The sequence below is a fragment of the Nicotiana tabacum genome, chromosome 15, assembly GCF_000715075.1.
Source record: "Nicotiana tabacum cultivar K326 chromosome 15, ASM71507v2, whole genome shotgun sequence".
NCBI classification, from domain to species: Eukaryota; Viridiplantae; Streptophyta; class Magnoliopsida; order Solanales; family Solanaceae; genus Nicotiana; species Nicotiana tabacum.
Window position 1 is genome coordinate 131,657,916 of NC_134094.1, and position 25,039 is coordinate 131,682,954.

Genomic DNA, 25,039 nt, shown 5'->3' on the forward strand with positions numbered 1-25,039 from the left:
GAAAATTGCATTTGAAATTAATATCGAACCTGAATTTCATAAGAAACTTGTAATATATAGGAAGAAACAATTTGAGGAGAATGTTAATAGTGAAATCTCAAAATCTCTCGAAAAGTCCTTTAGAGTTGATTACTTTTTATACATACTCCCTCTGGTCCATAATAAATTACTTTTTAACCTTTGTTGTGCCCCTTAAAAAATATTGACTCATAGAACAAAAATATATTTTGACTAAATTATCCTTAATTAAAATTTATATGTTGTTAACTTGACACATAGAGATATGTAAATAAGGGCAAAATTTGAAAAAATAAAGTTAATTCCTTCTCGATTATATAAAAGTACACTTATTTTGAACCAAAATGAAAGCCAAAAAAGTCATTTATTATGGATTGGAGAGAGTAGTAGACAAGGTTATTTTTTCACTTTAAAATAGATTTGAACAATTAGAGGCATATGAAAATATTTTTGGTTTTCTATTTAGCGGTAAAAACTGAAATTACTAGATGATGAAAATTTGAAGATAAATAGTACAATTAGAAGATAACAGTTTAATTGATATACTCAATCAAATAAAAAGATTTGATTATTTTTCAAATGTCTATATTACTTATAGAATAATGTTAATAACTCCTATTATTGTTGCTTCAGCGGAAAAAAGTGTTTCAAAATTAAAATTGATAAAACCTTACCTAAGATCAACAATGTCTTAAATATATTAAATGAATCAACTATATTGTTAATTGAGAAAGGTTTATTAGGAGAAATTAATTACAAAAATTAATAATAATTTTGCATCTAAAAAAGTTAGAAAAATAGAATTCAAATAAAAATAAAATATTTTTTATTAATAAAAAAGTTAAGGCCCTCATAAAATTTTGCTTTAGGCCACAAAATTGGTCGGGCCGCCCTGTTAATAAGATTCAAACTCAGTAAACTTTGAAGGCAAAGTGTCGTAGTGCATCTGTTAGCAAACAAGCAGACTAAAACCAATAACTTTTTTCAATGAAGTATTGTACTAATTCCACATACTGATTAATTCTTATTGCAAAACTACTGCTCAGGTAAACAAATATGATTACATGATGTTTATTCATTACTTATTACGAATAGACAAAAATAAAAATTAAATTATTCAATTATTTTTGACCACGGATCCATCATCAATTAAGTGGTATATTTTTCCATCAGGGTGCTCTAAGTGGGTGATGTCAAATTCATTGTCATACATAAAATTAGTTTTAGAGAATTTATTCTTTAGAGATGCTTGATAAAGCTCAACCAAATGTCTTGGTGTATGACAAATATTTGCCCAATGCACTTTTCCACCGCAACGATAACATTCAGTTTCTGATCATTTGCCTTTGGCTTCTCATCTTTTCCTTTCCACTTTTGATGGTTATTTTTTTTGGGGGGATGATTAACACCATGAAAATTTCTTCCTTGTCCACGACCACGACCACCAATAGGGCCACGATCTTTTCCACGCTTAGCATAATGGGAATACACCTCATCCACTTCAGGCAATGGTGTAGACCCAGTAGGTCGATTTTCGTGATTTCTCATGAGCAAGTCGTTGTTTCGCTCAGGCACAAGGAGAAGAGAAATCAACTAAGAGTACTTCTTAAACTTTTCTCTCGGTACTGCTGTTGCAAGACCATATTGGAGACATGAAACGTTGTGAACGTTTTTCAAGCATATCATAGTTAGTGATACTATCTCCACAGAGTTTCAATTTAGAAGTAATTCTGAACATCGCAGAATTGTATTCAGAAACAGACTTAAAGTCTTGGAGTCTCAGATGTACTGGGGGAAATGATATTGCCACGAAATAACAAAATCTCTAAAACATAAACATACTTACAATTCTATTCCTAGCAAAAATAATGATCTAAGAGTCATCTTCACGACAGCTAAATATACACAGATATTTCCTATATTCTCAATCATAACCCTCGGCCCCCTCGAACTCCCTTTCCTCGATCCTCATTCTCAACGCAACAAAACAGACAACAGACTAAAACAAATCATAACCTTCTCTCTCTCTCTCTCTCTCTCTCTCTCTCTCCCCTTGTTCTCTGTCATTACCTGTCTGCTTAACTGTTTCTTCACTTTATTTCCTCATTACCCCAAAAGAAAAAAGAAAAAAAAAGAATCCCACAAACCCCAGAAGAAGAAAGAGGCGGAAGAATTATTTTTCTTTATTATTTATCAGGTAAATGGAAAAAATAAAAATAACCCCTTTAATTTCGGTTGGTTTGTATGGCTATAATTATTCCTAATGAGTTGTTGTGTACCTCACCCTTTTGCCCTCTTTTCAATTCTCAGGGTTTTATTTTTTGTTTTTTTGAGGGATCAATTTGAATTTGACTAAATTTCATTTTATTTTTCCTCTCATTTTCAACTTTCCCAATTCATTTTTGGACCCTCTGGATCTAACCCTTGTCTGAGAAATTTTCAAGATTTGATTCTTTTTGTTCATTTGGTATTGTGAATTGTAATATTTGTTTAATTTGATTGCTATGGATGATAATTTTCACAGGCAAGGGCTAGTGGTAAGATTATATAAATTCCCTTTTTGGGTTTCTTGAAAATATGTGTTTATCTAATTTAATAAAGCTTCATGCTACAAAAGAGGAAATTTTTATTTTGTATTGGGATCGAGGCGATGTTGATTGATTGTGTGGTTGATCTCTGGCTATGTGTGAGTTTGCCTTGAAATGTGGATTGTATGTTTGGTTTGATGGAAATGGAATTAATTTCAAGATTCTATTTTTAGCGCTTTGATTTAATGATGGTTTTCTCTAGTTTTTTATTTTGTTCCCTTTTGCCCAATATGGAGGAATGTACTATTTAAGGGGATTCCTTAGAAGAATATGAAATTGGAATCATTAAATTGTGACGTATATTGTAGTCTTGCATCGATATCTTGTATCTTTTGATATTAACTTCTGTATCTTTTGCTATTAATTTCATAGTTTATTGGTGGAGAGAGGTAGTATTTCTGGTTTCTCTGCTTTTAGCTTGTTTTCCTTTTTTCGAATAGGAGCTTTTTAAGATATTCTTTGTTGGCAAGTCTAGACATTTTCCCTTTTTTTGCTTTTTGATAAATATCAATGGAGCTCCTCGTGCTTTATTTCGTTGAAATTGATTTTTGGTTCTGGAATCTCTGAGGGATGCACTCTTAGAGGCATCCAGCAGATTGTGTTATTGACGGGTTCAGTTGTCTAATATAATTTTTGTCATTTGGATTTCAAAAGTATTGCAAGTACCTTGTAAATTACCCTTCGAGCAAGGAGAGAGCTGTATGCTATTTCAATCAAATTATTTAGGAAATAAAGTGGTAGTATGTGTATAATGAAGTATGTTTATTCTTACATTTGAGTTACTGAACAGGCACATGCTCCTCCTCCTGGTCACTTTTCACGGTTGGAAAACAGACGGGCTGAAGACGATCTTTATTTGAGAAAGAGAGTGAGGATGAGAAGGTGGCTGTGCTGCACCTGTCAAGTAGAGGAGTCCTATCCATCAAATGAAACCGAGCACCTTAAAAACCCTGCAACTCATGCTGATGGTACATGCATTTTGTGCTTAAGCTATCTTTAATGAAAAACCAAATTGCTTATCTCCTTTGATTGTCTGAAGATGAGTCTTTGCCTCATCTGTGCCGTTTGATTTAGCTGATTGATGTGATCATTCGTCATTGCATCCCCGTCACACACTAGAGTACATATTTAGGATACTTTGGAAATTTAAAGAAGAAATTGAACTTCTCATGGTGATATCTGATTGGGCTCTCCCTTTACAAATCTTTTCCGAGGCATTATGTACCACCACACGTTTGCCTATTATATAAAAGGGTCGAAATCAATCTTAGTTCGGCTTCCAGAATTTTTGTATGCATTCATATTGAGTGAGTGGAGCTAATGAGCATCCTCTTAAATTCAAATTCAACTATGCTAGCGTAAAGGGTTCTGTGGATCATTGCTTCATTATTACTTAACTACTGCATATATAAAATATTCAACACCGCTTTCTATATTCATAAGTTTTGTCCCATGAGAGGAGTACAAAACTAATTGAGATTTGTTGAAATCAAGATCTACTCAAATTTTAATGAAAAAGGAATTGCAGAAGATTCTGACTACAGCTAAAATCCCAATGTTTCCTAGCAAGATTTAAAATTAGATCAGACCAGTGTTATCAAAGGCGAAAAGCGCAAAAAATCTCTAAGGTCCGTTGGGGCTTTAAGCGCAAAGCTCAAATAAAGTGTGGGCTTTAATGAAGAAAGGCGCAACGGGAGAAAAAGTAAAAATATGCATGTAGTCCAAGACTAATCATTATAAGCATGAATAACAAATATATGGACAAAGAAATTGAAAATAAAAATCACGATAAAGTGAAATATCAATTGTTTAAGGTTGCCTTTTCAGGATTACACATTGGCAAGGAAAAGTGTGCCTTAGAGCTTTGATGCGACACTAAAGCGCACACTTTAGGAGAAGCGCTAAACGTGTTTTGAGCCTCACTTCAGGGCTTAAGCGCGCTTTAAGCGCGCCTTTGACAACACTGGATCAGACCAGCTTTGATCCAACAACTCTTGTACAACAACAACAACAACCACCCAGTATAATCTCACAAGTGGGGTATGAGGAGGATATGATGTACGCAGCCTTACCCCTACCCTAGCAGGGCAGAAAGACTGTTTCCGATAGATCCTCGGCTAAAGAACATGAAATAAGCCCTGATAGCAAGTAATAGCAAGACAAATAATTATAAAACTAAATCGAAGATAGCAACAGAGAATATGAAAGAGGTACCGATAACAAGTAATAGCAAGACAATATATTTAGAAAACTAAATCCAAGGCAGCAAACGAGAATATGAACGAAGTACTGCCAACAAACTACGGAATTACTGATGACAAGTAATAACATAACAAGACATGCAAATATAGCACACTAAGGAAAAAAGGGTACCGTACTAGCATTAATACTATCGAACTATAGAAGTCAAAGAGAAACGCACGACTACCTACTAATCTTCTACCCTAATCTTCAACCTCCACACCCTTCTATCTAGGGTCATGTTCTCGGTTAGCTCAAGCTGCGCCATGTCCCACCTGATTACCTCTCCCCAAGACTTCTTTGGCCTACCTCTCCCCCTCATCTTACCTCCCAAGGCCAACCTCTCACATCTCCTGACTGGGGCATCTGTGCTTCTCCTCTTAACATGCCCGAAACATCTCAAACTCGCCTCACGCATCTTAGCCTCCACAGGGGTCACTCCCACCTTGTCCCGAATAACTTCGTTCCTAATTCTTTCCAACCTAGTATGCACACACATCTATCTCAACATCCCCATCTCAGCTACTTTCATATGCTGGACATGGGAGATTTTGGCTGGCCAACACTCTGCCCTATACAACATAGTCGGTCTAACCACTACCTTGTAGAGCTTATCCTTAAGTCTCAACATCACATTCTTATCACACAAGACACCGGAAGCGAGCCTCCACTTCATTCACCCTGCTCCGATACGGTGTGTGACATCCTCATCTATCTTCTCATCCTTCTGAATTATAGACCCCAGATACTTGAAACTCTCTCTTCTGGGAATGACTTGCGTATCGAGGCTCGCATCCCCGTTAGCCTCCTAGGTAACACCCATGAACTTGCACTCCAAGTATTTTGTCTTGGTCTTGCTCAACTTGAAACCCTTAGACTCCAGAGTATGTCTCCAGACCTCTAGCCTCTCGTTAACGCCACCTCGCGTCTTATCAATCAGGACTATGTCGTCCGCAAATAACAAGCACCAATGCACCTCCCCTTGAATGTGTCGTGTCAATGAATCCATCGCCAGGGAAAACAAAAACGGGCTAAGTGCTGATCCCTGATGCAACCCCATCACAACCGGAAAATATTCAGAGTCTCCTCCTGCTGTCCTAACCCGTGTCTTAGCTCCATCATACATGTCCTGAATCACTCTAATATACGCTACAGGCACTCCTTTAGCCTCCAAACATCTTCATAGAACCTCTCTCGGGACTTTGTCATAGGCTTTCTTCAGGTCAATGAACACCATATGCAAATCCTTCTTCATCGCCCTATTCTGCTCCACCAATCTTCTCACAATGTGAATGGCCTCAGTAGTCGACCGTCCCGGCATGAAACCAAACTAGTTCTCGGAAATGGACACACTCCTCCTCAACCTCCCTTCAATCACCATCTCCCACACTTTCATCATGTGGCTTAACAACTTGATACCCCTATAGTTGTTGCAGTTTTGGACATCCCCTTGTTCTTGTACAACGAAATCATCGTACTCTGCCTCCACTCTTCGGGGATTTCTTCGTCCTAAAAATGATGTTAAACAACCTAGCAAGCCATTCCATGCCCTCCTTACCCACGCTCTTCCAGAATTTCACCGGGATCTCGTCCGGCCCAGTCGCTCTACCCTTACTCATCCTGCGCATAGCCCTTACAACCTCCCCATTCGTATGCGTCTACAGTACCCAAAATCGCGATGTCGCTCCGAGTACTCTAACTCCCCCAGGCCCCAGCACAATGCTCATATCTCCCTCTACTAGCTTCAAATATGCCGCCTTCTTAGCTTTCACTTTCCCTTGAACCTCTTCGTTCCACCACCAGCCCCCTTTATGGCCACCAGAAAAACCCTTCGAAACCCCTAACACCTCTTTCGCCGCCTCCCTAATACAATTTGCTGTCATAGCCCACATACAACTCGCGTCCCCGCTACTCCTCCAAGCCCCCATAGCCAACAACTTCTCCCCCAACTCCTGGGCCTTGTCTTTGGTCAATGCACCCCACCTGACCCTAGGAAGCCAGACATAGCCCTCTTCTTCTTCGTCCACCTGAGCTCTAAGTCCATAACCAAAAGCATATGCTGGGTCGTAAGATTCTCGCTCGGGATGACCTTGCAATCCGTGCATAAACCTCTATCACATTTCCGGAGAAGTAGATAATCAATCTGGGTTTCGGCCACTGTACTCCGAAAAGTTATCAGGTGCTCTGCCTTCTTCGGGTAACACGAGTTAGCGATCACCAGCTCAAAAGCTTTAGCATACTCCAGCAGCGAAGTACCTCCTCCGCTTCTATCTCCAAAACCGAAGCCACCATGCACACCGTCATATCCCCCAGGCAACCTCCCAATGTGGCCGTTAAAATCACCTCCTATAATAAGCTTCTCGGTGGACGGTTAATGGTAGCCCGTGTGGTTTCTTTGGCAGCTCCAGGGGTCTCAGGCAAGGTGACCCCCTATTCCCCATGTTATTCATTCTAGTGATGGATGCTCTGAGCAAAATGATGGATCGTGCGGCGGGCGGAGGTTTCTTGAGAGGATTCTCAGCTCCGATTGGGGTGCTCAGTGCCCGAAGAGTCTCACATTTGCTTTTTGCGGATGACACACTGGTTTTCTGTGATGCCGATATGGATCAGTTGACCTACCTGAAGCAGGTCCTGCAGTGGTTTCAGTTAGTATCAGGACTCAAAATCAACATCGGCAAGTGTGAGATTTTCCCGGTAGGTGAGGTTACTAATATTGATGCCTTGTCTGGTGTTCTCGGATGCAAGGTGGGCTCCCTTCCCACTACTTACCTGGGCCTCCCTTTGGGCGCTTCATATAAGGATACTACGGTTTGGAATCCAGTGATCGAGCGGGTTGAAAAAAGATTAGCAGGGTGGCAGAAACGGTATTTGTCAAAAGGAGGTAAGGAAGTGCTTATCAAAAGCACTTTATCAAGTATGCCCACCTATTACTTATTGCTGTTGCAAGCACCGGTGAGCATCACAGAAAAACTGGAGCGACTTCAAAGGAACTTTCTGTGGGATGCGGCGGATGGAACTAGAAAGTTTCATCTAGTGAATTGGCAGACAGTCACTTCCCCAAAGAAGTGGGGTGGACTTGGAGTGAAAGATCTTAGGATATTTAACAGAGCTTTAATGGGAAAGTGGCTGTGGAGATTCGGGGTAGAAGAGCATGCTCTATGGAGGGAGGTCATAGTAGAAAAGTACGATTCAACGGGAGGGGGTTGGAGGACCAAGGCGATCACAACACCTTTCGGGTGTGGCATGTGGAGGAGTATCATGAAGAATTGGGAAGCATTCAGTGGCAACATCACTTACAGGGTGGGAGATGGAAGGAGAATCAGCTTTTGGAATCATAGGTGGTGTGGAGAGGATACTCTGAGGGTCTTCTTCCCCCACGTCTTCAGAGTTTCAAACCAGAAGGAACTGATGGTCCAACAGATTCGCAAGGAGCATGAAGGGGGTAGTATGGGACCTTTCATTCAGGAGGAACATGCAAGATTGGGAGATTGCGGAGCTTCAAGTCTTGTTGGCACTGCTATACGGGCAAGACATGCTCCAGCCATCCTGCGACTATTGGAGATGGGGCTTGCGTGGCGATGGTTTGTTCACCGTAAAGTCCTTTTACCAGAGTATGTTGGTGAGAGAGGAGACCACTTTTCCATACTCCTCGATCTGGATTCCTAGGGCGCCCACGAAGGTGTGCTTTTTTGCATGGCTAGCGGCAAGGGGAGTGATCTTGACTGCTGAAAATCTCCGAAAGAGGGGAATTACACTTGTTAGTTGGTGCTACATGTGTAAAAGCTCTGGGGAAGAAGTTGATCACCTTATGTTGCATTGCCCTGTGTCCTCGGCATTGTGGAGGTCAATCCTGAATCTTTTTGGTGTTCAATGGGTGATGCCAAGCACTGTAAAGGAAATGTTATATAGCTGGGGCGGTTTTCGTAGAAGAAGAAAGCAAAAGGCGTGGAAATTCGCCCCGTTAGCTCTCATGTGGGTAGTATGGGGGGAGAGAAATAGGAGAGCTTTTGAGGAGATTGAGTCTCCTTTTTCACATCTTAAGAATAGTCTTTTATCTTTGATCGCTTTTTGGTGCACTCATTTAGCCCCTACTTGTATAGAAGATTGGGCGTCTTTTGTAGAGAATCATGTTCTGATGTAAATTCTCTACGTCTTTGGTATACTTCGTGTACACGGGAGTTCTCTCCCTTTTGATTAATACAATTTACCTTATCAAAAAAAAAAGCTTCTCGGTGGATGGTATACCCCGCTTTGATCCAACTCTTGTAATTTCTCCAAAGTATAACCTTGTTAATTTATTTTATTGATATTCCAAATTGTGGCATCAGAACATTTGTTTGAGAATTGTTTAAAGTGGATATCAGTGGTAGGCCTCTTGATTTGCCTTTGTTAATCCCAGTCTCTCAGGAAGTCAGAGGGGATATGTTCGTAATGTAGAAGGAAGATTTCATCGCTTTCCTAAAAGATTTAATTTTTAAAAAAAATAAAATCTAAAGGACCTAGTGTCGACTTCAAATATGAAATTCGATTCTATGTGCGCGTCTGTTTTGAATTCTTTTGGTTATAAATGATAACCTTGAAAAGTGCTTCAAGCAAATCCATCTGCCAACTGTTCTATTTTAACTTTCTAGTTTATGGGTGACACAGAGTCCCAGATGAAACTTGTGATCATGAAAAGTAAAGTAAAGTAAAAAGCTCAATGAATATTCCTATTTTTGCTATATAACTAACTCGAAGTTTTTCTTTCACTTCTAATCTTTTGTAATGGACTATCAGATATTCAGTTAGAACAATCAAAAATAAGAGAAGTATGGCATATCTGCTTAAGTTGAGTACATATATGTTCATGCCACATTGAATCTATGTATCTGAATCATTTTTAGGACAGTATTACTTATGTCATGTTTGACAGTGCTAACTTTCTAGTGCTTCTTAGATAAGTCTTAGTTTTCCAATGAGCGAGATAGTTTTGGTTTTAATTAGTTTCCTTTGGTATCTGGTGCCAGGATATCAGAACGGGTCAAGAGTACCAGGTCCTGCCAAGGCTGAAGCAGAAAAAGCAATACCAACTATAGAGGTCCCAGCATTGTCTTTGGATGAACTGAAAGAAGAAACTGACAATTTTGGATCGAAAGCATTAATTGGTGAAGGTTCTTACGGGAGAGTATACTATGCTAATCTAAGCAATGAAAAAGCTGTTGCCGTGAAAAAGCTTGATGTTTCATCCGAGCCTGAGACTAATGTTGACTTCTTGACTCAGGTAAAGTGTATTTTCTTATGCAATTCTTTTTGACTGTGATACATGTAAATGCCTCTGATATCTTTTTCCTCTTTCACCTTAAGCTTGCTAGAGTTTCAAGATTGAAGCATGACAATCTTGTTGAGTTGCTTGGTTACTGTGTTGAAGGAAACATTCGTGTATTAGCGTATGAATTCGCAACGATGGGGTCCTTGCATGATATTTTGCACGGTATGAAAAAACTTCATGTCTTTGAATGCGAGAGAATTTATTAGTTTGATAGATAATATATTCTCTCTGTATTATGTATGTGCTTGCTTACAGGAAGGAAAGGAGTACAAGGGGCGCAGCCGGGGCCAACACTTGATTGGATGCAGCGGGTAAAGATTGCTGTTGATGCCGCAAGGGGACTCGAGTATTTGCATGAGAAGGTCCAACCTTCAATAATACACAGGGATATAAGATCAAGCAATGTACTCCTCTTCGAAGACTACAAAGCAAAGATTGCAGATTTTAACCTGTCAAATCAGGCTCCTGATATGGCTGCTCGCCTTCATTCTACTCGAGTTTTAGGAACATTTGGCTATCATGCACCGGAGTAATGTCTCCCACCTTTCTCTTCTTTGACTAACCTTTTATATTTGTTCTATCAGTACTCTGTTTCTTCTTTAAATGTTGTACACATGTTTTGTGCTTTTGAGTTTTTCTGAACTCCTCGCTTCCGGTAACGTATTGCTGAATCTTATTTTCTATCTAGCCACTAGATTAACTTCCTTTTTGGTTTGATACATTTCGAACTAGGAATATACAACTTAAGTGTAAAAGTGGGGAAATTGAAGCTACTAGGAATAGGTGTGATCTGCGGTAAAAGTTGGCAATAGGTTATGTAAAATGATTATATAGTAACATTGAATCTCTGATGCATCTAACTGATGTTAAAGCATATTTGGCAGAAATTATTGATGAGATTTAATGCTGTTGAAAGTTTTCTAGAATAAGGGCCTGATGAGACAAAGCATCAGTAAGAAAAAGTAAGTTTTAGCCACTGAAATAATATTTGTAGTTGCTAAATGACGCATATACCACGCCTCAACAGGCATAGGAAAATGGTAATGCAGCAGATTTTCCGGGTTTCTCCACTTTATGTGACCAAAGAGTCTACTGGGGGCTAAGCAAAGATTTAAATAAGTAAGGTGCTTCTTCCCTTCTGGGGTAAAAAGCTAAATACAACTCAAAAAGGCCAAAGATACTTTGAAACTAAGTTTTGAATATTACGGTGTAAAAGACAAAGAGGCTTTCTTGGAAATCCGAAAGCTCATCTTTGCTATTATGTTGGTTTCCCTTTTTTTATTGTGCATGTTATATTTGACATCTTTCAAGAGGTAATTTGCCACTGAAGTTAGCTTATTATGGGAAAGGAGCTTGGTTTTTGTGTTTGTGAAGACAACAGTGTAGCTGATATTTCGGAGTTTTTCAAATATAAAATACTTGTAATGGTGAATTTCATTTTCATGAATTATATCATCTTTTCTTCCCCGCCATACCTTTAGTAACATTTAGCTTTTGGATCTATTTGGACAGCAAAAACAACTAACCACTTTTGTATATGGGATGGAATGGTAGGATCTCTTGTTATAAAAATGTACAAAGTTTGCTGATTTGCTCCTTTACATACTTTCATTTATTGGTATAAATTATAGAACCATTTTTTCTACTCAAGGTTGTCTTCTCGCGAATGACCAAATGTTTAAGCTTTTGAGTGAAGGTAGTTTTGTTCTCTGTGAGTGGTTCTAGTTGATAATTAAGCTCTTTCTACAAAGTTAGATGACAAAGTTGTGAGATATTTGCTGGAGTTGTATCTCTGCTGGTTGTTTAACCCGTTGGAATCTCTGTCACCTGCTTTACTCCTTTATTGGTGAAAAATGCTCCAAAAAAGTTGTTTTGTTTCAGGAGTATTATCTAACCCAAGTATCGTAAAAATAATTACAGATATGCTATGACTGGACAACTGACACAGAAGAGTGATGTGTATAGCTTTGGGGTGGTCTTGCTTGAACTTTTGACCGGAAGAAAACCCGTAGACCATACAATGCCTCGAGGACAGCAGAGCCTGGTTACTTGGGTGAGCATAGCTTCACATTTTTTCATGCATTTTTATTCCTTCTGTGCTCTTCTAACTCCTCTATTTTCTCTGCTGTATGTTTAGATCCTATTCTTGATGTATAATTGCTTCTTTAAATTTGTAGGCTACCCCGAGACTGAGCGAAGATAAAGTCCAGCAATGTGTCGATCCAAAGCTGAAAGGATATCCTCAGAAAGCAGTGGCTAAGGTCTCTTCTTCTCCCTTTCTCCAATATCTGCTCCCCCCCCCCCCCCCCCCCAAAGCCCCCAACACAACCAAAAAAGAAGAAAAAACGTGACTAACTAGTCTTGATTGGAAAAAGGTGCTGTAAAAGTTACCTTGCAATTTCGGATTGGTGATGTTTTTTCTTATTTTCCGGCTCATTCAGATGGCAGCTGTGGCAGCGCTGTGCGTGCAATACGAGTCTGAGTTCCGTCCGAATATGAGTATTGTTGTCAAAGCTCTCCAACCACTGTTGAAAGCTCCTCCTGCACCTGCTCCAGAAATATAGGGAGCATATTGTCACTTCGATTGTTTTGGATTCTCTACTGATAATTTGCACTGTTTTGGTATATCATGCCAGGATTTCATTTGTAACATGACATAAAAATATGACTTCTTCAAAATTTTCCTCATATTTGAAAGTGGTGTGTATGATTGATTGCTTAACTTACATGGTGAGATTGTTGAGGATTTCCTGAGACTGAGGGATGTCTATAATTTTTTTATTATAAAAACCGTATTCTGTCCTGTCAATTTGTGTATTATATTTGTACTCAATGGTATTGTATTATATTTATAATGATATGATTTATACTATCCAGATTGGACTTCTAATTTTGGCACCTTATCATTGAGAAGACTGATATACATACCGTGTTGGCACACGTGTTTTTGTGTGCGCGCGCATACACAATTGCTGTTTAGAAATAACATTTTCTTATCGGCTCTCACATCTATGATTTGTTAAACTATACGGATACAAGAGCAAGAAAATGAATTAAACAACAAAAGTCTATGTTAAGAAAGGGGTTTGCTTTTCTAGTATGGTGTATCTGGTAAAGTAAAATATCATCATTTGGATGTTCATAATAAGAGATTAAGCCCTCTCTCTAAATTACTGCTTTATTTAATTCGACGAGAGTAGGATAATCCAAGATCTTGACTGCAATTACCAGACAAAATCACTTGACTTCTGCTCCAGAGTCCTAACGATAGATGAGTTTGCTCAATCATTATGTATACGGTCCAAATGGATAACCTTGGCATGTCCGGTACGGTTCGAAAGGTGGTATATCGAAGTAAGATCCCGAAAGGGGGCACGAACTAACCTAGAGCCCGGGGAGGCCGGTCCGTGTTGAGATCGATATCATAATCAAACTCGAACAAGAATCAAACCATGGCGCGGGTAGATCTATCGTGCTGATAATCCAAAAACCAACCTACATCGACTTGGAATCCATCCGAGGGCTCGAACCAGGATCGGGCTCGAACCAAGATCACGAGTTCGAGCCGAAATCAAGCTCGAACCAAAATCGAGGATTCTAAGCAAGATCGAGCTTGCAGACAAAAGCCGTTGTAATCCCACTAGAGGGAATTTTGGCAGAAATTATGGAAAAGCTGATTTATCATGGGTCTCCCACTGAATGTGTATTTTATTATACTTGTAGCCAAACCCCTTCACTATAAAAGGGCTTGTTTATCATTCTTGTAGGGCATCCTTTTTTGGGGACTTAGACTGTCAAAAACTGTATTATATCCTCTATAAGAAAGAGTGATCTTTCTAGTTTCTGAGATTGATTCTATTTTGTAAAATTCTAAATTCACTGTTCATAATTGATTTGCCTGGATTACGTTTTCTCCAACCTATATTCATCTTTTTATTTATCTTAGCGTTATGTATTAAGTTGTACCACATATCTTCGGAACTGCGTATAAATTCAACTCTATCCATTTATCGGGTAAACAGTTTGGCGCCCACCGTGGGGCCGAGGATAACAGTGGTCACTTATTTCCGGAAACACCTTCAATTCAGGTTCGGCTACGAATGGCCACCGACCGATTACGAAGCTGGCCTTCAAGATGAAACCAACAACTTGGCACTACCCGAGATTCGAGCCGAAATACCACTAGATGTCAATTCACAAATTGCTTTGGAAGCAAACCAGCGTTCCGAACCGGAAAGAAGCATTCAGGGCGGTGCTCGATCCGTAGCACAAAGACACCCAAAACCCAGAGGAGATCGGGGCCAGCTTACGCATGATCTTCGAGATGTTGCAAGCCCAGCAATTAGCGATAGCTCGGCTACAGAGCCAAACTCAAGCACAAAGCAGGCCGGTTTCCAATCCACTTCGAGAGGTCCGGCAGGGGTTACTTCGAGAGACCACCCCCAGAACAGAGCCTGCCATAGTAAAATCTAACGAGCAGGAATCGGGGACTACTCCCGAAATTACTAAATTGCTCGAGGAACTCACAAAACGAGTCGAAGCCAACGACAAGAGGGTGGAAACGTATAATGCCAGGGTCGATCAAATCCCGAGGGCTCCACCAATGGTAAAAGGGCTTGATTCAAAAAAATTCACACAAAAGCCTTTTCCATCGAGTGCGGTACCGAAGCCGATCTCCAAAAAGTTCCGTATGCCCGAAATTCCCAAATATAACGGTACGACCGATCCTAACGAACATGTCACCTCTTACACGTGTGCCATAAAAGGCAACGATTTGGAAGATGATGAGATCGAATCCATGCTATTGAAAAAGTTCGGGGAGACCCTCTCGAAAGGAGCTATGATTTGGTACCACAATTTACCACCAAATTACATCGATTATTTTGCCATGTTAGCAGATTTGTTCGTAAAAGCGCATGCTGGAGCCATAAAGGTTGCAACGAGAAAATCAGACCTCTTCAAAGTAAAGCAAAGGCAGGGAGAGATGCTGAGGGAATTCGTATCTCGATTTCAAATGGAACGCATGGAATTACCCCCGGTCACCGACGACTGGGCCGTACAAGCTTTCACCCAAGGGTTGAATGAGCTAAGTTCGACAACATCACATCGGCTGAAGCAAAATTTGATCGAGTATCCGGCGGTAACTTGGGCAGATGTGCACAACCGATATCAATCGAAAATTAGGATCGAGGATGATCAGTCGGGGACCCCGTACAGACCTGTTCATCAGAACAGGGCAGTTATTAATCAAAAGCAGAACGACAGAGAGCAAAGGTCAAATAGAGACCGATATCGACCGTACGTCACCGATCGAGTAAACAATGGTTCAACACGCAGCGCAGTTCAGAACAGTCAAAGAATTGATCGGGGACAATATTCTCGGGGGCTTATGAGTAAGAGCGGCTTCGACAAATATGCCGAGCCTATAGAAGCACCTCGACTATCAGAATATAACTTCAGCATTGGCGCATCCGCTCTCGTGTCGGCCATCGGACGCATCGAAGACACTAAATGGCCTCGACCAATGCAAACCAATCCTGCCCGGAGAAATCCTAATCAAACGTGCGAATATCATGGTACCCATGGCCACAGAACAGAAGATTGCAAGCAACTAAGAGAGGAAATAGCTCGCCTATTTAACAAAGGGCATCTTCGGGAGTTTCTGAGTGATAGGGCAAAGAGCCATTTTAGAAGTAGGGATTTCAGCAAGCAGAACGAGCAAGAAGATGCAGAGGGGGTCATCCAACCTCACAACGACGCACTGGTAATATCTGTACTCGTAAATAAAACTAAAATTAAGCGTGTGTTGATCAATCCAGGTAGCTCGGCCAATATCATCCGATTGAAGGTAGTAGAGCAGCTCGGCATGCAGGATCGGATCGTACCTGCAACTCTGGTCCTGAACGGGTTCAATATGGCATGCGAAACCACCAAAGGGGAGATAGCCTTACCAATAAACGTGGCCGGAACTGTCCAAGAAACAAAGTTTTACGTGAACGAAGACGATATGAGGTATAACGCCCTTTTCGGAAGGCCATGGATCCACAACATGAGAGCCGTGCCTTCGACCCTACACCAGGTCCTCAAATTTTCGGCATCGGGAGATGTCAAAACGGTATATGGAGAGCAACCAGCCACAAAAGAAATGTTCGCCGTCGACGAAGCCAAACCAATGTCCTCACTTTCGCCGATAAAAGGATCGGGCCCGGAAGGAGAACGGGACACCAAATAGCAATCACAGACAGCGACTTCAACCCAGCCAGACAATCAGAAAGTCGAAGAAGAGGGGGACCAAAGGGTCCCTCAATCTTTCGTAATTCCCGATGACTACGATGCCACAAAATCGACGATCGAGGAGCTAGAGCAAGTCATATTAATCGAGCGCTGGCCCGAGCAAAAGGTATACTTGGGTGAGCCCTGAACTCAGGAAGAAACTCGTTCAATTTTTTATCAATAACATCGATTGTTTCGCCTGGTCCCATTTAGATATAACAAGGATCCCGCAGGACATAATGATGCATCAGCTAAGTTTGGATCATAGGTTCAGACTGGTGAAGCAAAAAAGAAGACCCCAGTCCGATAGAAAGAACGCCTTCATAAAGGACGAGGTAACCAAACTTCTCAAAATAGGGTCCATTCGGGAGGTAAAATATCCCAAATGGTTAGCCAACGTAGTTGTAGTCCCTAAAAAAGGAGACAAACTTAGAATGTGCGTGGACTATAAAGATTTGAACAAAGCATGCCCCAAAGATTCTTTTCCGTTACCCAACATCGATCGCATGATCGATGCCACGGCCGGCCACGAGATCCTCACTTTTCTCGATACCTATTCCGGGTATAATCAAATACAGATGCCAGGAAAAAACCTCATTTGTCACCAAATATGGAACGTATTGTTATAATGTGATGCCCTTCGGGCTAAAAAATGCAGGGGCCACTTACCAACGCCTAGTGAATAAAATGTTCGAAGAACAAATAGGAAAATCAATGGAGGTTTATATTGATGACATGTTAGTCAAATCCCTGCGCGCAGAGGACCATTTAATTCATTTGCAGGAAACATTCGAGATTCTGAGGAAATACAAAATGAAGCTCAACCCTGAAAAATGTGCCTTCGGGGTCGGTTCAGGCAAGTTTCTCGGCTTCATGGTATCACATCGGGGAATAGAGATTAACCCTGATAAAATCAGGGATGTCGAAGACATCATTGTCGTAGACAGCGTGAAGGCCGTGCAAAGACTAACGGTTCGGATCGCCGCCCTAAGCCGATTCATATCGAGATCGCCCGATCGAAGTCATAATTTTTTTTTCTCTACTAAAAAAGAAGAACGATTTTTCATGGACCCCGGAGTGCCAACAAGCATTAGAAGGACTAAAACGATATCTATCAAGTGCACCAGTGCTTCACACTCCAAAAATCGATGAGAAACTTTGTTTGTACTTGGCAGTATCGGAAGTCGCCGTAAGCGGTGTCCTAGTTCGGGAAGAGCAAGGTACGCAATTCCCAGTTTATTATACAAGTCGAACCTTAGGAGAGGCGGAAACTAGATATTCGTTCCTAGAAAGGTTGGCGCTTGCACTGATAAGCGCCTCAAGGAAGTTAAGGCCATACTTCCAATGTCACCCCATATGCGTATTGTCTACTTACACGCTTCGTAATATTTTGCACAAACCCGAGTTATCAGGCCGACTGGCCAAATGGGCCGTCGAACTCAGTGGGTACGATATAGAATATCGACCCCGCACGGCCATCAAGTCTCAAGTCCTAGTAGACTTCGTGGCCGATTTCACACCAGCCCTCGTACCCAAAGCCGAAAAAGAACTGTTGAAATCAGTTATATCATCGGGGGTATGGATCCTTTTTATGGATGGGGCTTCAAACGTAAAGGGGTCCGGGCTGGGCATAGTTTTGAAACCACCCACGGGTGGCATTATTAGACAATCTATTAAAACTATCAGGTTGACTAACAACGAGGCCGAGTACGAAGCCATGATTGCAGGTCTCGAGCTAGCTAGAAATTTAGGAGCAGAAATCATTGAAGCCAACTGCGACTCCTTGCTGGTGGTAAATCAAGTAAATAAAAATTTTGAAGTTCGAGAAGGTAGAATGCAGAGGTATTTAGATAAACTGCTTATCACTTTGCGCCATTTCAAACAATGGACTTTACGACATGTGCCACGGGAACAGAATAATGAGGCCGACGCACTGGCGAATTTGGGGTCATCGGTCGAGGTAGATGATGCGGGTTCGGGGAATGTAGTTCAACTTTCGAGATCAGTAATCGAAGAAGGACACGCCGAAATAAATTCTACAAGCTTAACCTGGGATTGGAGAAACAAGTATATCGAATATTTGAAAAACGAAAAACTCCCATTGGACCCTAAAGACTCCAGAACCCTGCGGACCAAGGCTGCTCGATTCACTCTGGCTTCAGATGGAACACTGTACCGAAGAACGTTTGACGGACCATTGGCGGTATGCTTGGGTCCGGGGGATGTCGATTATGTCCTACGGGAAGTGCATGAGGGTACTTGCGGGAATCACTCTGGAGCCGACACATTAGCCCAAAAAATAATCAGAGTAGGGTATTATTGGATCGATATGGGCAAAGATACGAAGGAATTCGTTCGTAAATTTGATAAATGTCAAAGGTTCGCACCAATGATCCACCAGCCCGGAGAACAACTCCACTCGGTCCTATCCCCATGGCCTTTCATGAAATGGGGAATGGATATCGTCAGCCCTCTGCCCTCAACCCCAGGTAAAGCCAAATTCATTTTATTTATGACTGACTATTTTTCTAAATGGGTTGAAGCACAGGCGTTCGAGAAAATAAGAGAGAAAGAAGTTATAAACTTTATTTGGGATCATATCATATGCCGGTTCGGGATACCCGCCGAAATAGTATGTGACAATGGAAAGCAATTCATCGGCGGCAAAGTAACAAGATTCCTTGAAGACCACAAGATAAGAAGGATATTGTCGACGCCGTACCACCCCAGTGGGAACGGGCAGGCTGAATCAACGAATAAGACTGTCATTCAAAACTTAAAGAAGAGATTGAACGATGCTAAAGGGAGATGGAGAGAAATCCTACTCGAAGTTCTTTGGGCATATAGGACAACATTAAAATCCAGTACGGGGGCGACCCCGTTCTCCTTAGTATATGGATCCGAAGCATTGATACCAGTCAAGGTTGGTGAACCCAGTGCTAGATTTCAATTCTCGACGGAAGAACCTCAACATCACAATTGCAATACTGGCTAGGGGTGTTCAAAACCGAACCGAAACCGAAAACCGAACCGAAACCGAAGCTTAATGACTTATTGGTATCGGTTTAACGGACGGGGAACGGATTGAAATTTTTTTATTAACGGCTTATCGATTTGGGGGCGGATTATTCAATTTTCTTAACGGATAATCCGTTAACCCGTTAAGAATATATATATATATATAAATAATCAAAAACCATTCTTCCACTTCCAGTACTCTATCTCTGTTCTCTATTACTAATTTACTATTAGACATTTAGTTATAATTTACTATTCCATTTAGTTACTATTAGATAATTTTACGTACTATGCATCAGAAGATCCCAGGTTTGGCTTAGCTTAGCTTATTCTCCCACCCTACAACAAGATTGTTTAAGTTGATGTCTATGGTTCACCTCTGCTTTTATTTTTTAAAACTAATGCATGTTGTCTATGTTTAATAGAAGAACAACAGTGTTGTGCCACATCTTTTTTCACTCTACAACACATGACACACTACATCATTCTTATGTAGGCGTTAACAGATATGTATGTCTGGACTCAACGTATAATTTCCTATTTTGAATTTGTATGCTAGGCGGTTAGCAAACAATTAATACACGCAATATAGATTGAATTAGGCCGATAAACCGCCCAATAACTGCCCGATAAGAGCTAAACCGATACCAATCCACCCGATATCTTATCGGGTGGCTAGCGGATTGATACATTTAAAAGTCGATAACCGTTAAGCCAAACCGTTAAGAGTAATTAACCGCCCAATCCGCCCGATAAGCAGCCCTAATGAACACAAGCCTCGAACTAACGGACGAAAGGCGAGAAACTGCCCTCGTCCGAATGGCTGCCCAAAAGCAGCGAATCGAAAGGTATTATAATCGAAGAACCAAGCTCCGCCATTTCAAGCCTGGGGACTTAGTGTTGAGAAAAATTACCATCAATACCCGAAATTCGAATGAAGGGAAGCTAGGACCGAATTGGGAAGGACCATATCAGGTACTCGAGGACATCGGAAAGGGGTCGTACAGGATCGGCGTTATAAACGGCAAACAGTTATCAAGCAACTGGAATGTATCACATCTAAAATGGTACTACTGTTAAGGTACAACCTTTCCATATTCGTTTATATCTCAAAACTAACCCCCGCAGAAGTCCGAACAAGGGACGAATCTCTCATCAGAAAGCACGCGTTGCACTCTTTTTTCCTTGTACCGATTTTATCCCAAATGGGTTTTCGGCAAGGTTTTTAATGAGGCAACCACTGGTCGTGCAGCATTTATAATGATATCCGAGGCCCCGTACGAGAGTTACTTCACAGCAACAGGGTCCCGATAGGAAAACTGTAAAGAGCCAAATGGTCGAAGCGAGCCATGCTCGTATAAATTGGCCCGAACCCGGGCGTGTAATAACATGTGAAGAATTAAGATATAATGCGACCATTAAGCCTACGGGCTATTTTCTTATTTCGAGTTCGAGCAAACACTCACTCGGCCAATTAAGCCTACGGGCTGCATCAATTCGAGTTCGAATCATTCACTCGACCAGGCCTACGGGCTATTTTTTCATTTCGAGTTCGAGCAAACACTCACTCGACCAAATAGCCTACGGGCTACATCAATTCGAGTTCGAATCGTTCACTCGACCAGGCCTACGGGCTATTTCTCATTTCGAGTTCGAGCAAACACTCACTCGACCAAATAGCCTACGGGATGCATCAATTCGAGTTCGAATCATTCACTCGACTAGGCCTACGGGATATTCTTCATTTCGAGTTCGAGTAAACACTCACTCGACCAAATAGCCTACGGGCTGCATCAATTCGAGTTCGAATCATTCACTCGACCAGGCCTACGTGCTATTTTTCATTTCAAGTTCGAGCAAACACTCATCGACCAAATAGCCTACGGGCTGCATTAATTCGAGTTCGAATCATTCACTCGATCAAGCCTACGGTCTATTTTTTATTTCGATTTCGAGCAAACTCTCATTTCGACCAAATAGCCTACGGGCCACATCAATTCGAGCACAAGCAAACACTCGCTCGACCGTCACGCCCACGGGCTATATTCTCTTCAAAATCGAATCGTTGACAATTAATAAGTCTAAAGGGCTACATCGCCCCAAGTTTGAATAAACCCTCGCTCGGTTGCAGAGACCATGAGTTTCAAGTTTGATTAAGTGGTTTAATACATAGAGATATGCCTATACACAAAATTTATCTACATAGGTGGCTACAGCAAAAAAAAAAAAAATATTAAACGGGAGCGGTCTCTTCTTTATCAGGTTCCCCCCCATTCTCGGATCCGCTTTTACTCCCATCGTCGTCGTCATCATCATCGGAAACCAGAGCTTCAGCATCAGCTTCGAGTTCTTTTGCCCTTTTTATCTCTTCCGTGAGATCGAAGCCACGAGCATGAATCTCCTCGAGAGTTTCTCTCCTGGATCGGTACTTAGCAAGTTCGGCGACCAAATGAGCCCGACCATTGGCAGATTCGGCTGCCTCTCTTGCCTGAACTTGGGCAGCTTCAGCATCAGCCCGATAGACGGCCACGAGCGCATCCGCATAAGTCTTTGCCGTTTCAGCATCGGATTCGGCCTTGGCGAGTACTGAGGCCAACCGAGCCTCGAGCTCCTCAATTTTTCTTGCTTGAACCAGGCCTTTTTCCTTCATTTTCTGAAGTTGGGTTTCAGACGATGATAATTGGGCTCGAGCAGTCTCTTTTTCTGCAGCAAAGCGGTCCATACCTTCTTTCCACCGCAAGGATTCCATCCTTATCACATCGACCTCCTCACGCAGCTTCCCTATCATCTCGATTTTTTGCTGCAGCTGTGAGACCGAAATGTTAGCTACCATTCTGGTATCGAACCCATAGGTTTTCAAAAGCATCATTACCTGCTCAGACAAATCATCCTAGTCTCGATAAGCCTTGGCCAGCTCGGCCCGGAGATCTTTTATTTCCTCCTCTCTCTGCCCTAAGGAAAGTTTGAGAGAGTTTCTCTCATCGGTAGCACGTTTCAGGTCGGCCGCGTATCGATGCAGCTCATTCTGGGAACGAGAACATTGTTCTCGATGGACCGCCGCAGCCTACGAAGGAACAAGAAGCGAAGATAACGAAAGACGAACATAAAGGCAATACCAACAAAAAGATTTTTAAAAGACTCACCTGGTTCAAAGCCTGCCGCAAACAGTGAAAAAGATCCGATTCATCACTGGCACCGGCAACATCCTCGATACCAGTAAACAGGTCATGAAACGGATCCTCTTCATCGTGAGGCCTACCTAGATCGAGGGCCCCCAGAGCTTGAGCTTCCTTAATCACCCCTGCGTAAAAAGCGGGAAAGGTAGGCGAGTCCTCGATCGCTGCTGCCCCAAGTGACTCGCTCGGAGCATTCCCCTCGGCTTGGAGGGGTTCGAAGGGCTCTTCGAGTTTAACCCCTGTCGGTTGATTCCGATGAGAGGCGTCTTCGACATCCGATAGTTCGGGGACTCTACCATGGCCTCTCTCCGGTATATTTTCAGTTCGAGACGAAGCCTCATAGGGCATCATCGATCCAGCCGGCGTTGAAGCATCGGTGGCTCTCTTCGTCCGGACCGCCAGCGTGGACTCATTATCCTCTTCCTCTTCTTCTTCTTCATCCCTTAGGTGCAAAAACGATTCTACGGTCAAAGGAATAACATTCTTGTTCGGCTTACGAGCCGTCCTCTTCTTCGGTTTTGGATAGTCAGGCAACGAAGCTCTCTTCCTTTTATTTTCCTTCACCGGCTTTGGAACGAAGGTCGAGACATCCTCCTCATTAGACAGAGGTCTCAAGACTGCGTCCTTACCCAAACCTGCATATGGGAAACCTTATAAAAAATATCGATAAATGCCTCGTCAGAGTCCGAGAAATGAGCTTACCGTGATTTTTGGCCTCCCACCAACCCTTAGACAAATCACGCCATGAGCGTTCTGCGTATGTGGAAGTCGAAACAAGATCCCGTACCCAATTCTTGAGGTCGGGAACCGCTCTGGGCATCCAGTGAATCGCTACATCACGAAAAGAGGAGTGTCGATAAGAGAACAAATGAAAGAACAAAATAGAAACAACAGCAAAATCACACTTACGTTTCAAATTTCACTCCTCGGGAAAGGGCATCTTTTCAGTCGGGATCAGGTCCGAAGTCCTTACTCGAACGAACCTGCTCATCCAACCCCGGTCCCTGTCCTCGTCAATACTCGCGAACAAAGCCTTGGTAGCCCGACGCTGAAGTTTTATTAACCCTCCCCGAAAAAGTCGGGGACGGTACAGCCGGATAAGATGATCGGGGGTGAACGACATCCCCTCGATTTTGCTCACGAAATATCGGATCAGAATAACGATCCGCCACAAAGAATGATGGACCTGGCCTAAGGTTACCTGATACTGTCGACAGAAGTCGATAACGACGGAATCGAGGGGACCCAAAGTGAAAGGGTAAGTATATACGTTCAAAAACCCTTTCACGTGAAAAGTGATGTCTTCGTCAGGGGTAGGTATTATCACTTCTTTCTTTCCCCAATTGCAGTCCTTCTTTAACAGATCGAGGTGCTTCTCAGTAATCGAACACATGTATCTCGATACCGGCTCACACCGGCCAGGGACCGATGAACCTTTATCAACTTTAAAATCTGAAGTAAGGACGCATGCCTCGGGGACACACTCCTCTGGCCGTGGCTCCGCCGGTGTCTCATCGGCGACACAATGTGAAGATGAAGCTTTCTCTTTCTGAGGAATGGTTTGCGATGTTTTCGCCATTTTTGAATTCAAAAATAAGGAGTAGAAGAAAGTGATAGAGATTTGGTAGAATTGAGGGGTCTTTTCGGAAAGAAATCACAGCTTTTTTGGTAGGCTGGAGAGTATAAAGAAGAAATTGAGAAATTTTAGAAGATAGAAGATGCAAAATGGTAAAAGGTAAAGGTGAGAATTATTATAGGTTCAAAGCGATAGCGGTTCATTATCAGCAGTGGCCGACCACCGCCTGACATGCATTAAATGCCTTGAAAGACTAAACCAACAGGACAACTATCATGTGCGTCATGGTCGAACTTGATGGAATCGACAAGATATAATCCGATCGAGCCGTTGAAAATCATATCGTTTCTCGTCATATTTCTTTCTGAGAAACGAGGGGACTATCTGTATACGGTCGAAATGGATTTCAGCCTTGGCATGTCCAGTACGGTTCGAAGGGTGGTATATCGAAGTAAGATCCCGAGGGGGAGGGCACGAACTAACCTAGAGCCCGGGGAGGCCGGTCTGTGTTGAGATCGATATCATAATCAAACTCGAACAAGAATCAAACCATGGCGCGGGTAGATCCATCGTGCTGATAATCCAAAAACCAACCTACGTCGACCTGGAATCCATCCGAGGGCTCGAACCAAGATCACGAGTTCGAGCCGAAATCAAGCTCGAACCAAAATTGAGGATTCTAAGCAAGATCGAGCTCGCAGACAAAAGCCGTTGTAATCCCACTAGAGGGAATCTTGGCAGAAATTATGGAAAAACTGATTTATCATGAGTCTCCCACTGAATGTGTATTTTATTATACTTGTAGCCAAACCCCTTCACTATAAAAGGGCTTGTTTATCAT

The 25,039-nt window shown here is 42.0% G+C and overlaps 1 protein-coding gene across 2 annotated transcripts; it reads left to right on the forward strand.

Moving 5' to 3' along the window:
* Positions 1–1,881: 1,881 nt before the first annotated feature.
* Positions 1,882–12,964, forward strand: LOC107816858 (PTI1-like tyrosine-protein kinase 3). 2 transcript variants are annotated; one of them, XM_075231305.1, is made up of 8 exons: positions 1,882–2,215; positions 3,397–3,574; positions 9,854–10,107; positions 10,191–10,317; positions 10,411–10,684; positions 12,076–12,208; positions 12,333–12,416; positions 12,597–12,964. In XM_075231305.1, exons 2-8 carry the CDS (start codon positions 3,481–3,483, stop codon positions 12,717–12,719), a joined length of 1,089 nt encoding a protein of 362 aa, XP_075087406.1. In that variant the 5' UTR covers positions 1,882–2,215; positions 3,397–3,480; the 3' UTR covers positions 12,720–12,964. The 2 variants fall into 2 exon arrangements, with proteins under 2 accessions (XP_075087406.1, XP_075087405.1); XM_075231304.1 differs by lacking the exon at positions 1,882–2,215 and adding an exon at positions 2,247–2,555.
* The last annotated feature ends 12,075 nt before the right edge of the window (positions 12,965–25,039 follow it).